The 15,474-nt window shown below is 38.8% G+C and overlaps 1 protein-coding gene across 6 annotated transcripts in view; it reads left to right on the top strand.

Annotated features, from left to right (window-relative positions):
- DAB1 (DAB adaptor protein 1) overlaps window positions 1-13,064 on the top strand; it is a 176,269-nt gene extending 163,205 nt beyond the window's left edge. For 5 of the 6 annotated variants that reach the window (XM_067301306.1, XM_067301309.1, XM_067301304.1 and 2 more), the window contains 2 exons: window positions 690-788; window positions 9,787-13,064. In XM_067301306.1, coding sequence (XP_067157407.1) covers window positions 690-773 — 84 coding nt within the window. In that variant the 3' untranslated portion in view covers window positions 774-788; window positions 9,787-13,064. The remainder of the gene's footprint in view (window positions 1-689; window positions 789-9,786) is intronic. The other variant, XM_067301308.1, reaches the window with a different exon arrangement.
- The last annotated feature ends 2,410 nt before the right edge of the window (window positions 13,065-15,474 follow it).

Genomic DNA, 15,474 nt, shown 5'->3' with positions numbered 1-15,474 from the left:
ATGAGGTTATATAGGTCAGTTGTATATGATGTCAAGCATATGAGCTTTCACTTATTGGTGGTAAGGGAGTTTGGGATAAAACAACATATATGCTGAGAGTGCAGAAAGAGATGCGAAAGTTTGGGTGTTAAAACAGAGGATGGTTGACACTGTTTTGCACATTCTTGCCTCCCAGTTGCTTGCCTAGTTACATTCCTCAATGTTTTGGCCCTCAGTATATGATTTCTTTCTCTTAGACTCAGTGGACCAAAGCAAGAAATGTTATCCAAGTGGTATATTTAAGTTCCAAGGTATCTTAGGCAGATGAAGCCTAAGTGAATGAAAGGCAAGAGGGCATCTGTACACGAAAGGACCCAAGATATAAAATGGCACAAGCTTGGACTCTTTCCCATTCACATACCTTCACTGGCTTTCAGGGCCTTTTGCAGTTCTGGTATGTCTGCTCCAGTACCTTCTGAAGTCTGTGGCAGCTCTTGCATGGACTCCAACAGGTACCGGAGTGGTCCTTTCCTGCCTGCATCAGCCATAGGAAATCAGTAAAGCTTTTGAGGATGTGTCAGCGGTGAGGTCTCGCTTTGTTTTTCATGAGATAGGATGTACTTGTTATGCCCACAGCATGAAAATAACCTCGTGTTGACTTTTCACTTTCTATTGTTGAGAAAAAAAGGTGTTATGTTCTTGTATTCTAGCCTGATGGGTCTCAGGCCTCATCCAACAGTGATCCATTTGGTGAGCCAACTGGTGATACTATAAGTCCACAGGTCGGTAGCTAGATAGCGCAGGTTGGGGTAGGTATCTGTCCTTTTTTTCTCTACACCTTGAGGTGCTCACTTATTCTTCCACCAGTACCTACCATTGCTTTCATGGATGCATGGTTTATTTTTCCTTTTCATCTTTTCCTTTTTTCCTCTCCATTATCCACAGTGTATTCCTCATGCTCCGTGGTTTGCATGGCTTTTGCCATTCACTAAGTGTTGCAACTTATGCAAATATGTGTGTTTCAGCTGCCTGCATGCTTTAAAGAAATGTAGACTTACTTTACTTCGTGTTCAAATTCTAGGAGGAAATAGGAAATCTGAGCCATTACTAACAAAGTATTAGGCAGAGCTTTTTTTTATGAAATCCACTCTGGCCTTTACTCAGATGTAACATATTAAATTGAATAAGACATCTTACCCAAAGACGTAACAAACAGTAAATAAAAATTACGTAATGATATATGAGTGCATCTACCCTAAATCAATGTGATAATCAGTAGAAGAAACAGATTTATTATCTGCATGTAAAAAATTATTAAAATGGATTCATGTATGTTTATCTCCAACTGCAAATTAAAAACATCTGAAACTTATCATTCATGTTACCATTGGTGTACCGATGTTGTAAAAATTATTCATCAAGCATAGGTCATTTAAATCAAGACAGACGGGAAAGACGATCTTTTCATCTTTTGTGTTACAGAACCCATTAGAAAATGTAGTTGCTAGTGAATGTTCTATGATTTGTTTCAATACAGTATGTATGTTTTACCAAAGAGACAGTAAAGCTACAAAGTTTTATGAGTGCTGAGCGTTGTTATTCCATCCAAATACTCTTTAGTGTTAGTTTGAAGGATATGTTTCATTATCTTTTCACTATCTGTCATTTGTGTTTTTGTATTACTCAAATACATGATCTAATATTGCTTCTGGGCTTCAGCACAGAGCTCCTGGAGCAAATCTGTAACAATAGTAGAACCCTTTTTCTTTTTGTATAGACACTGCACTGTGTTTACAAGTGACTTATCAACCCTGAGCCTAAATAATTTGGTTTCAAGTCAAAGTTAATAGTTTCATTAGGAGTCAACTTACTTTGTATGTTGAATATGGGGGGAAAAATTCTTAAGATAACAGCCGTGATCCACTTGAGGGGGTAGTAAGATTATTGCTTAACGATATGTAGTGCTGTGTGAAGACATCTCCCCCTTTTTGGCTCCACCAGCATCATGCTCAGCCCTCAGGGCCTGAAGCAAAAGTAGCATTAGGCCTTGTGTCTCCAAGACTAAAAATGACAGTGCAAGGATAGAGTCGAGTTGGGATGAGCTGCCCTGGCAAGATCATCCGTTGATCCCTGTACTCCAGCTAGAATTGCTTTGGTAGGTTGTCGGGAATTGTTACTGGATGGTATCGTGTGGTGATTTGGCTTTGCCTTTGGCCCTGGCCAGCACTGATATAGCGGGCTATCCCACGTTTGAACCGTTGTAAGAGTTCTTCCTTAACTGAAGAAAGAGGGTTTGACCTTTATCAAAATCCCACCTTCTGCAAAGCTATATACATTTTTTTATTACTGTTTATCATAGTCAAGATAATTCTGAAATCCATCAAGGGGAGAATACTGGTAAAATCTCTTTCTAATTTTCTGATTGTCAGAGATAGTTAGCATCATTGTAAATCAGCATCATGCACATTTTGCCTATCAGGAGTTCTGGAACTTGAAACAGCAGTTTAAGTCTGTTACTGCCTATTACTGTGTAAGGCAGTCAAGTGAGAGACCTTTTCTTCTGGTTTTATATAACTCTTAGTAAAATACAGTCTTTTATCTGGAAGGGGTCTCTGGGAGCTTCAAGAGCAGTGTATTACCAGTGACTCCATATGTTTTTTCTATGTTTTCTGTTAGTTTTTGTACAGACTTGTATAAAATATATTTAATTCTCAGAAATGTATTATGGGAATTGTAAAATAATGTTACTGATTATTGTGACTATTATAGCAATTCCTAAGAGCTGTAGGCAGGAACAGGAAGCTGAACAAAAAGAAAGTCTCTCTGCAGTGAAGTTACAGTACTGATATCATTGTGCCTCGATGTGGCGCCGTACAGCAGCAGTCTGTAGGAAATCCACTTGCCAAAACCAGTCCATCTAATTCTGAAACATGGTTTCATCAGAGCAATGGAAAGTCTAATCTCCATGGAAAATTATCAGTTCAAGACTTACTGCTGTGTTGTGTACTGAGCCTAGCATTTTGAGAAAAACTTAATGGAGAGAAACATGTAGTACAAAAGAATCTCAGTCTGGATAAAAGCCATTTTTGTGTGTTAGATGGAGATTACTTAGCTGTTCCAGAACATCGTTCTTCACACCAAGAACAGCAGAGTATACAGCTCAAACGAATGGACCTTTCAGCAGCATGACACACTATTGTGTTCAGAAATTTCAAATACATCTGTTGCCAGCATCTCTATGAAATCGGCAGCACACATACAATATCTTTGTTTATCCTGTCTTGATGTATCCAGAATTCTCACCTGCCTGGTATTTTTCCGATCTTTCAGTGTACCTCAGCAATTTGGTTTCTTGGTTCCTTCTGATCCTCCATATTCTCATTTAGAAATAATTCTTTCAACTCCTTAATTTCTCCATTTCTCTTCACCTTTGAGCGATTTTCCAGTTAACCTCTCAAAACCATATCCTACTGGTAACCACCCTTGTAAGTTACCTTTTTAGAAGTGGCTATGGGTTCTTAGTAGGTAAATGTGACATTTTATGGATAAGTTACATTTTTGTCCCTTTATGGTTGGAGAAAAGAAGCAGCATGAGCAGGGATAGTGGCTGTCCAGAAAGGGCGAGGAGAACGCTGAATAAGATTGCTGTCTTCAGCTGACTTATATTTAAAGACTGTACTGTAATCTTTGTCTCTCTCCAGCTTGTGTGGAGGATAACTATGGTGAAAGGAGAGAGAGAGAAAGAACTGTATTTTGCTATGATTCTACGGAGTGTGTTATGTATATCCTATATTGACATTTTTGGTTAAAGCGAGAAATTTGAAAAGAGGAGTTTTCATCTGGTCATTCTCTTCGCAGTGGTGCATCCAGGCACCCTGAATTACAGGGACTGACCCACAGATGTGTTAGGTATATGGTAGATCCCACTGGTGTGGATGTTTCTGCTCTTGGGAATATTACAGCTGAATTCAGCCCCTAAGTCAGCCTCAGTAGTGAGTCTCACACTCCATGGAACTAGGGAGCCCCGAAGCTACAACAAAAGGCTTAGTAAAGGCTATAGGAAGGGGAGCCTTTGAGCAGAAGGAGAAGGAGAAAGGGCAGGAGTGAACTTTGACTCTTTGATGTTAGGGTGCTTGGGAGACCTATCATTATGTTGGCCAGCATCTCATAACAAAACATCCTGCCTGTGGAAAGAATAAATAAGGCCTGAACACTGGGATCTAATATCGCAAATGCTATCTGCTTCTGTATGGACCATGTAAACTGATTCTTGAAGGAAACTAGCAAAAGAGTTAAAAATTCAGAAAGACAATAATGGGCTATTTGATGCCACAATTATTTCAATAAAAGCCATTTAAAATGCTGGAACAAATACAGCTTTATTGATACGCTGCCCAGTTCAAGACTTGAACTGACAGTTGTTCATGAGAGAATCTCAGGAAACCTTCAAAACATTTGTGGCTAGAGCATATCTTTCTCAAAAAGTTGTTTAGTTGTTCTGTGAAATGTGTGCAGACAATTATAAGCCCTCAAAATATGTCACACCCTTCATGATGCTATCAGCACTGTTATTAGAGCAACAGTTCCTTTGAATGTTTGTCTGTCAGCTTTCAGTGGTACTTTGATGGCCCAGTGCCATCTTCCATCTTTGAACGTGTGCCATTCTTAGTGATAAATGTTCTTAACGCATTAGTCGGCTCCAGAATGGACAACTGTAACTCTTTATCTCAGCTGTTATTAGGAATTTGACAGAAAATAGCAATTTATGGACAAAGTAGTCTTATCTGCCAGCTTAGTGAGCCACAGGAGGGCGTATTATGCTGATTCTGCAACCTACTGTTACTTTTTGTCCACTTTGTGTTGCACGAGGAATCTGAATGGACTCCAGGTATCCAGCCCATATTTGCAGGACCTGTTATCTCATTCATCTAGCTCAGTAGGAATTGAATAGAGTCTGGAGAGAAATGTCATGATGATTATAGGTGACCTATTCTTACAATAGGTCCTAGATCTGTCATTCTCAAACTAGAGACACCACCGAGGAGGATTATAAATCTGACAGAGAAAAAGTAAGTAGGGTCATGCTCTTGGAGAGGGATCACAGTTTTTGCTTCATGCCAAAGAATTCCTTAAGTTGTCATTTCAGGCCCTGTTCCCGTGCTCATTTGCTCATCATATTTCCCAGGGAATCTGAAGGGGTAAGATCCAAAGAAATCCAGGTTGTTTTGTGAACAGTGGCTTCCTACAGCTTTCTCCTCCTCTCTGCTGCTGCAATCATCTCACCTTCTTCCTTCAAACTCCCCATTTTAATCTGACCAGTTTAAGCATGGGTTTCTCCCCTCTTCCAGTATCTCCAAGCCCTCCTGAAGTACCCAGGTGCCCTTCCATTTTTCCTTATTTCTCTGAGCAAGAGACAGCATATTATGTAGCTCACCTAGAGCCATGTACTTGCTTAGTGGTCATCCGGCAATGCCAAACACAGCAGTTCAGGGCCGAACTCTCATAGCTTTCTCTGTAGTGAGGATGTTCAATGTTCTCTGTCTTCTGCACAACAACCGGTTTACATGATGCTTGCGGTAATTTAGTAGCTTAGAGACTTCTGAGCAGTTTGCATCGAACTGACCATTGGGTTCAAAAATTATTAAGGGGAACTGACAGATACATAGAAGGACAGTACAATGGAATGGATCATGTTTGGTTAGGTGTGTTTGCAGTTCATTATTATGCCAGAACAAAGATGGAGCAGGGTTGATCTTTCTGCATAGTTTTCATTGTTTTTTTTCAATTTATGGGTATATAGCATCCATCTTTGTACTAAAATGATAAAAACTTCTAAAATACTAATAATTAAACTAGATATTTGAGACTGGGAAATACTTCTAGGTAGATTTGCTGAAAGAATAGGGGAGCTTTCCTGTCGTAATCCCTAACTAGACAGTTGGTATATTTATACAGCTAATAGAAGCTGGCTGTAATAAAAATTATCAGAGATAAGCCACTGGCTGTTAATGAGTGAATGGGAATTATCACTGAAGATTTTTACTTTGAATACTGCTTGCCGAGTTTATGTCCTATTTCATTGAATCAGCATGCAATAGAGAAGATGCATTGCACTCCCATTTCCGTTCACTTGCATCCTCAGCACAAGATTTTCATTTTGGCTGCCGCTCCAGTGCACTTATTTCTTGAAACTCTGTCTTTGAGCCTGCCCTTTCTGATCAGTCAGCCAGGAGTAAAACCTGTGCTGAGAATCTATTGTAAAGGGCAAACAAATCTATGAGGGCCTCACCTCTATAATTCAGTACATCTCGTCTGTAGCTTTGCGCATAGCAGGGTGCCCCGAATCAATGATGAAAGGACTGCCAAAGTAAAAATAGTTTCTTCCTAACCAAGTCCTGTCTGTGCTATGTTTTGTGAGTAATCTCATCCAAACAAGCCCAACTGGATGCTGAATCTTTCAGAAATGTTTTACGATGACTAGTTCAGTTGGGGAGCAGATGTTAATACCTTAAAATTGAATGTAAATTTACTTGCAGTATTTACATAACTGTATTCAAAACCACTAGCAAGCTTGTCTCATGCAGTAGTGTACTGTTCTCAGGATGCATACTGTTTGCAACGGTGTCTGGTATTACACAAGACATTTCTTAAAATGGGCAGAGTAAACAAGAAATTTTAAGCATGAAGTATCTTTGAAATGCATCTGTGGAGCTTACTGGGGAAAATTTTCTCTTTAGCAGTTTTTGCAATGAGCAGAGTTCATAACACTTGCACAATATACTTGTAGCTTCCTAAATAATTAGATGTCTAACTTAAGGCATGTATGTTTAAACATTTTTGGTCCCCTACTGTAACCTCTCACTTTTGTCAGATACGCAATCTGTGAATAGTATCCTTTTCCTGTAGTACATGTTTATTTGGAAGCACTATACAGTATAAATAACCACACTGGTACGTGGAGATATGAGGATGTAGCCAAACACTAACTTGACAGTAGATTCTAAACAAATAGGAAAACATCTACTTTTTAAACATTTATGAGGAACTGCACATCCCTAAAGATGATAGCACCCTTCAAGTAGGATTTAGGAGCGAAAGATGATGTTCCCATTTGTGTTCTTGGTTACTCGCTCTGGGTTAATGAAAGCACATTGGAAGTGCTTCTGGGCCAGTCATAAAAAGGGTAAAAGGCTAAGATTCAGGGCATTTATGTGAAGGGGAAATTCGGTATGCTATTTTATTTGTTCCTGTTTCTTCTGACAAAGACCCATTCTTTCACTTCTTTCCCTCTGCACCTGTTCCTAACAGGGTGGTAGAAGTAGAAAGCAGAAAATCTGAGTGAGATGATTATGATGCTGTGAGAACAGTTAGGCTCGCTTGCCTTTTGATGACACTTCCTATGACTTTTGAGTGGAATACATAAAAAGAAGGGGGTTTATTTCTGCCTCCAAGCCCCTCCAGAATCCTGCTGGCGAGAGCCCCCTGCCTGGCTTTGTGAGGGACACGGTCGGTGAAGCTGAGAGTGCTTGGCTCTCCTTTTGCCTCTTTTCTGCCCCTTTCTGCTCTCTTTTCCTCTCAAGTAACATTATCTGTTCTTTGCAGATGCCATTTTCAATGTCAGGCCATAGTCAAGATGCATGGCTTGAATTACCTCAAAATAATATTGGGTAACAAGTTCCAGTCATTGACCAAAAAAAGAAGGGAAAAGTTTTGACTGAGAAGCTCTCATGCAAATACAGCAATTAGTCTCTCGTTTAGCCATCTGAAAGGAAAAATCTGCTAAAAGGAAGCACAACTTTATTTCAAAATGCTCTGATCTTGAAGAAAAATTTCTCGAATCAGTAAGAAGTGCAAGCCTTTGCCACATGGAGTGTATGCTCAGAATAAATATCGGATAGGAATAAAAGTTAGAAATTTCTAATTCTCAGTTCTGCCAGATGAGTTGTGGAAACTGCTGATGACCGGTGAGGAATTCCTCCTGGCGTTCGGGCTGCATCTCTTCCAATGATTTCAAGTTCAGTGACACCTTAGGACACCTGTTACTTAAGTGCATCTGCATATCTTAAAGATATTTGAGGACTGCTCTAGCAAGCACGCTTGATGTTTTTAAAGGGGTTTTTTTCCCCTAGGACATTTGAAAAGCTGGTATCTTTTGTTCCAAAGGGATCATGTCCCTCCTTCCCTCCCTCCCCTTTTCTTCTCTCCCTTCCTTTTTGCTTCCTTCTGCAATCACCTCAGGTTCAGCAAATGCCTGAGGAATGGCCTGTTGTGTGTCAGATTCCCACATTAATTAGTACAGATTTTCGCTGGACTAGCTGCGATAGATCATGCTGCCACTTTCACGTTCCCAGTACATGAAAACTAGCATAGGTAGACTTAGCACACAGTATGGGAAATGCAGTTATTTACTCTCAGTCATCTCTTCTGATTACCTTCATTTTTTCAAGGTCACAAAATGTATTTGCTTCTTTCTGTGGATAATTTCAAGAGCTTTTATTTAATCATTCAGAAGGGATTTTGCTCATCCTCTCATAATGCTTTTGTGGTGTGCTCAGGGCTTCGTGTAGGTAGGAGGTGAGAAAGTGAAGTCTTTGCAAACTGCAGAAATATAGTCATTTCAAGGAATAAGAGAGATGGAGACGACATTCCCTGGCAAATAGGGAGCAGGCTGTATTTTGGAGCATCACCCCAGAGGCTGAGTAAATGTGAACCTGCAGATACAGCTTTAGGCTGGTTTTCTGATCAGCAGCAACATCTTTGTAACCAGTGGTTAAAATCCGGTGCCACCTCCTGTCAGATGTTTCTGTGCTCCTCCGTGGCCAACCTTCTCACTTTTTTACTTAAAGTCAGCTTTTGCTGATACTGCTGTAACGTGAGTTTCATTCGAACTTGGTTAAATTCAACGTCATGCCATGGTATTTGAGTATTTAGCAAGCTGTGGAGAGTTAATGCAGTATGGCATTAATTAGCCTTTCTGCCTGTCTTGTTCTTTTTTTAGATGTCATTCTCAGTTTATTTAGCTTCTGGAAATGAAGTAGAATGGGTTGTAGGGTACGTGGATGGCTTGCTTCACGTTGCAGCCACAATGAACATAGTATTAAGAAAACACAGAGCATCTGCTGAAGCCACAGCAGCTTTTTTTCCACCCCACCTCCAGGAAATTCACAATAAAGTATCTGTTAGCAAATGGACGTGCGTTCCTCCCATTCGTAATGATTGTACTCACGGTTATACCAACTCCTACTCCAACTGCGCAGAGCTACCTTTCCTCATTTTTCATAGGCGAGTCATGCCACATCTATATGAAAATATTGTTACTTTAAATCCCATCACAGCTTCATTAGTTCAGCTTTCTGCAGCAGTTTCTGTTCGCTAACGTTTTTTCGACGTGACTTGTGTGAGATGCGTGGCTTTGTTCTGTTGTTGCACTGCTGGGGTGGGGTTCACAGCCTGATCTGAGTATCAGCGTTTTATGCCAGCTACATTTCTGGCCTGTAAACTCCAAAACATCCAGTCATATAAATATCATTTCATTTCTTCATATGTCTATGCCCGGCAATACCTCCTGAGGATCTGTGCACAGCCGATACTGGGAAAGGGAATTGATTATAAGCATTCATTTTCTGCTGTAGCGTCACATTTGCTTCCCAATTCAACTGGGGTGCTGTGAGCTTTCAAAGCAGCACAGAGCAAACGTGTCCTTCGGGTTTGAACTCATGAGGTATTGCTGTTCTCAAGCAGATGTTCTAAAAATGCTCTGAAAATGTCTGGGGACAACGCCGCTTATTTTATTTTTATTATCCCCAGGAAGCAGAACCTCTCTACGCCCAGATCAACAGACCTAAGAAATAGCATTGGTACAGGCTTGTGGTGCTCCAAGACTCAAATGAAAACCAAGAACCTGGCAGGCCTTTGGCTTTCATGCTTTTTTCCGATTGATTTTGTCTGACAAGGATAGATGATTGCCCTCCTGGATCGGTTCTACGAGCGCTCCTGATAATTTTTGGCAACCAGTGGCAGATTCCTGTGGCAGCACAAAATAAAAACAGTCCCTGCTTATCATGCCAAGAGTCCAGCCCCGTCCCCACAAGTCATGCGTATCCAGACTAGGAAATCTTGCTCCTCGGTCTTCTTTTCAACATGTGTTGTCTTCTGTATGCCACATATAAATAACAAGCATTTGAAATTTATTAAGTATTAGCCATTCCTTTTCTTTTAAGCAAAATGCAGAATCTGTATGTAGCAGTGGCATTATCATTCAACAGCCTTTTGGGCACAAGTCGGCACTTTTTATGTCATGGTGACATGTTTTTCATCATCATTTACATCGGGCTGATCCTGACATTTTTTTTTCCCTGTGTAGGCATATTTAAACAAAAAAATTACTGGCAGTGTCATTTTTTTTGTATTTCTTATTCTGTAGTTTTGTATGAGTGACAGATCTAACAGCAAAATGCCTCCTGTGGAAATGATTCTTAACTTGAAACCACAGAATAAAACTCCATTGTTTATCCATCCTGACTGAAAAATGTTGCCAAATGGACCTTTAAGTTATAGCGCATCATGAGGAAGAAATGCTGCTTTTCGGTTTGAATACTCACGTTGTGGGTAGAGAAAGGACATCAAGTCCCACTGATGAATGAAACGAAAGATTCATTATTTCCTAGGAAACGCTAAACAAAGTACAGAAAAGGAATATTTTTATTTCTTCGATATCTTGCTGCTGTAATGCTATGCAGACAAGTGTTTTCTTCTCTGTGTGCCATTTTTAATGAAAAAAATAATTTGCCAAATAATACTGGTACAATTCTGGTTCGTGAATTTGGATGAAACGAACTTTACAAATGGGACAGCGGATGGCATGAATTTTGGAATAACAAACTGATTCCGTGCTCAAATTGTTCATCTTTATCACTTTTTGTACATCAGAAAATTCAAATGGGATTTTTATTTTATAACTTGAAAAAAAAAATCTTACTGTTAAACTCTTTAAATGTTTAAGGGGAAATGGCTTTAAGGAGTTCGAATGGAAATTGCCGGTTTTTTTGTAAATATAAATGTTATGAAAATTCTTTTAATAATGCCATTACACGGTAGAGAAGGTAGCAAACTGCAGTGCTTGGGAGGTTTGGCCAACCCCATTCGTGGTTCTCGCATCACATAAGTTTTTTCACATGCTTACAGTAATGGGCTGAAGCTCAAGTGCATTTGCCAAAAGCAGTCAGCTTGTCAGCAACTAGTGAAATTAATGGGAACACATGATTTTATGATCTAGCTTTTTCACAGAAACATGCTTCACGTAAAAGAAATCACATTTCATTGACATTTCCTTATGATTCCAGAACCTCTGCATAGAAGTCATCAAACTGTTTACACACAGAACAAAAGAATTTAAAACTTCGTTTTTTACATTTATGAAACAAAAGTGCAGTGTTTGGGTTCATATGTTTAGCACATGATTTTCATAAAAAAACTATATATTTTTGCCCTACAGAGAATTGTTATACAGGTCAAATGTGTTTTCCTGATGTTCCTATGCAGTTACAGTATATTGAATTTAGTGGTTTAACACTAAAAAGAAAAAAAGTAAAAAAAAAAAAAAGAAAAATAGAAAAAATAGAAAAAGAAAAAAGGTTAAAGAAATCAAATGATTAATCAGTTTTTAGGGTTATTGTGCAGATTTTGTTTTTAAATTGACACATTAGGATTTACATTTTGTCATGATTAAAATAGGCCTGGAGTTATAAATGTTTTACTTTCTTTCATCTCTATTATAAGCTAAAAATGGTTTAGAAGACAGAATAACTGGGGTGGTGATTGTTAATATGTACAACCAAATCTCACAACATGATTCCAGTCTTTTATTTTGCATTAGAGAAATTAGAGAAATGTGCGTTACAGAATGTATGTGAATGAAAAATTAGCTGTGAATAGACCTAATGAACCTACAGAGAAGAGAACTTTTATCCCCATTCACAGTCATTTGATGCTTATTCCTCAGTCATGTGCAAACACTTCTGTAGCAAATCTTATTTTCCCATCAGAAGAAAGATCAGTTTTCTAACTGTAGAAGATGAAATAGAACCTGGCGGATTGAGTATTTTGGGATTAAAAGCAGGGGTAAAACCATTTTTGAAGGACATTTCTGTAAGAGTATTTTCCTAATTTGCGCAGGGGTGCTACTTGCTTCCTCAGTGTGGCTCTTTTAGCCTTTGTCCTTACAATATAGAACCATGAAACAATTTTGATTCATCATAAGCGTTTGGGGTGTAGTATAGTCAGTGCATTTCCAGTTATGGGGTAAAACGTTGAAAGAAAGAGGGTTATGTCTCAGAGGATCCATTGCCATCATATTTGTAGGATGCAGATCATTTTTGCCGTCCTTGCAGCAAATAGGTGCAGAGGGAATGAAGCTGGGATTTTAGAGTGTTTCATGAAGGACCATTTTCTTACCATTACCAGTGTTCAAAAATAAAAATGAATTCTGAATTGTCTTGTCATACAATTTAGATAGTCCTTGTCACGGTTGAGATGCTGATTTGAGAGGAATGTAAGGTCTCTGCCACTGTACCAGTATTGTAGATAATTTAAATATCCAGCTTGTGCAATTGTTTAATCCCTCATCTTTCACTAGCACTAAATTCGTCACTTTAAATTTAAAAACCAGGGAATCTCACCAACCATCCTGTTATCATCCCCCGTAGATTCTTGATCTTTACCTGTCATGAAAAGATATTTTGATAGATCGTAGTCATCCAAGTGTCTGATGAAACCTTTCGTCTAATAACGTACTGGGCACCTTCTTTGCAAAAATGTTTACTCCGTGGTTTTCATTCATTTTTATTTCTGCATTCTGACACATATTTTTTTAATAAAGATGAGAAAGATAAAATGACTGTTGCAGTACCTTTCTAAACCTACTTTAACTTTACCTCAGATAATGACCATTTGTTAACATATACGGACACATTATTTTTAACTTTATGTATAATGCATTCAACAACAAAAATACCAACAAGTTTTTAGAAATTTTCCATTAATTTCTGTAACACGCCATGTAATACTGTTATGAATAAAAAACATTAAAAAAGGTGTCATTTCAGTAAGTTTGTTTCATAGCTTTTGCTCTTCTGTGACAACTGTGCCATTCTTACAGCACAAATGTACAAGTTGGTTGTGGCCAAAAGTTTTGACAGCAACTGAAGATCTGGGAAAGGAGAGAAGTGCCTCAGTTCGGGGGGATACCTAATCTTATGTGCAAATCTAAATGTCTGAATGCTTACTTCGTTATTTCTAGATGCTGCCTCCCCATTCTTGTGGTCTCTTTTGGGTTGTTCCAAGATTAGCATCCCAAAACAGTAGCCATGTTGGTCACTTTGTGTGTTGTCCTGTGAGAGACCGTGCTGTGTAACGCTACAAGCTGGGATAGTTTTGTGGCAGGAGAAGTTGCAAATCATCTTGCTCAAATTTTCCTCTTGAAATAAGATTTAAAATGAAAAATGTCTATTTGAATGTGACAATTTTGGAAGTTTAGTAGCAAAACCTCCACATTTTCTAGTAATACGTGCAGAATTGAGAGCAAAGCCTTGATCCAGCAAAGGGTATTATGCTTTGGGTAGGCTCACGTGTTTTGCTGGTGTGAAATTCTGAGGCCACGTGCATAAATGAAACTGATATTCAGAGGTACTGAGTACCGGACCTTTCAGTCAAGGTGAGGAATAGTAACATTCTTTGCCTAATATGTAATGCAAATACGCAAGATAACAGAATGAAATACAAGGCTAAGAAGTTATGTCCGTGTATAGGAGGGGAGAGGTGTGTGTAAGTATGCCTGTCTGCTTTCTTTGTGTTTCTTCCTCTTGCTGTCCCATCCCTTCCTCATCTCCTAAAAGTGCCCAGTAGGTCATGCTGAAACATCAATTACTTTGTTAGTGAATATTGTTGAGATACTTTGGTCCTGCCAAAAATAAAGGTCATTCTGTTATTGTGAAAAGATGCTAGAATTAATGTCCTTATGACTGTGTATATGGCTAACTATAGTCAAGTTTCCTTTAAAGCTTGGAAGGAGGAACCTGATCTGTTCTCTCTTTTCAATGAGCTGTGAAATGTTAAAGTGAAAAGACAGACACAGCTCAGCATGATTTTAAACTAAAACCTATTTTTACAGTGTTGGCCAAATCTAGTCATGTTTATAATCATCTGGTGCCCCCACAGTGCAGCTGTTTTCCTTTGAAAAATCAGAAAAACTTGTTCATATTGTACAGATGCTATGCGGATTCAGTTTAAAAATTCAGACTGGGCCAATTTGAGATCTTGTCTAGCGGTAGTGGAGAGTTGCAAAGTAGGAAGAATAGGGCTGCATGTTAGCATTGCTTAGAAGGGAAAAAAAATCACAGAAAAAAACCCTGATTCTTACTGTGGTGCTTCAATGTACCATACTGCAATCATATTACTGTAACCTAGGCTCATTAGGTATCTGTTGATTGTATACCAGAGTATCCAACTGGAATATACCTTGTTCAAGAAACAGTACCAATTTAACTTCTGTAGTAATGAGAATTTATTTAGCAAAAGATTTTCAGAATCAACCTACCATTTTACATAAGCGAGGCAGAACTCTGACAGATCTCTCTTCTCTATATCAGTGGTTTGTAAGAAAGCAATTGATCTTGTAGACCGGTAATCAGCAATTTTAGCTTGCTTACATTACGTTTAGATTTAAGGCAATGTTTTATGTGCTTTAATCACTCCACAATGGCAATTGCTGCAACAGATGAGCTAACCTCTTGCTTCCTGTTTCTAGGTTTTGATACATGTTTTCATGCACCATTTCCTTTTTTCTTTCTTCCTGAACAACTCATGTCCTATCAGGTTTGTATTTATTAGTTTTCTGACAAACACCATTATCAATCAGAAGAATATCATCTCGAAGGAATGAATGAGGATGTCTGTTGTCATTTTCTATGGAGATTTGAATCTATTATCTACAGTTGTCTCATTAAACCAACATGGGAAGCACACAATGGTAAACGAGCACAGTACAAGACCATATGGCAACCAGGAAATGCAGGTTTTGGAAGAATGGATCATCTACATGAGCATCTATACTAAGATTACTGGTGCCCCTGTCCTTACTCCTGCATTTACGGGTTCTGATTCTGCTCCTGTATGTGAAATCCATGGGACTTGCACCCTGTTCCTGGCTGTGGTTGGTTGCTGCTACTCCAGCAAAAGCCATGATTTGTAAGAGCAGCTCTGCGAACTGTCTTGTGAGTAGGACATCCACAAGTTGGTCTTCTCATATTGATTTATTACGTAGGATTAGTCCCATTAAGAATCATCATCTTTTTTTTTTTTTTTTAATACTTAAGATAAAGCAGAGAGCTAGCACGGAGAAGAATAAAGGTTTTTCTTTTTCTTGTTTCACTTGCTGTCTGAAAGTGTATGGAAACTGAATTATACATTTCAGCATGACAGTGAGGAATATGGGGAGAT

Source organism: Apteryx mantelli, chromosome 8 (genome assembly GCF_036417845.1).
Source record: "Apteryx mantelli isolate bAptMan1 chromosome 8, bAptMan1.hap1, whole genome shotgun sequence".
Taxonomy (NCBI): Eukaryota; Metazoa; Chordata; class Aves; order Apterygiformes; family Apterygidae; genus Apteryx; species Apteryx mantelli.
This window is presented reverse-complemented; position numbering and strand designations above follow the sequence as displayed.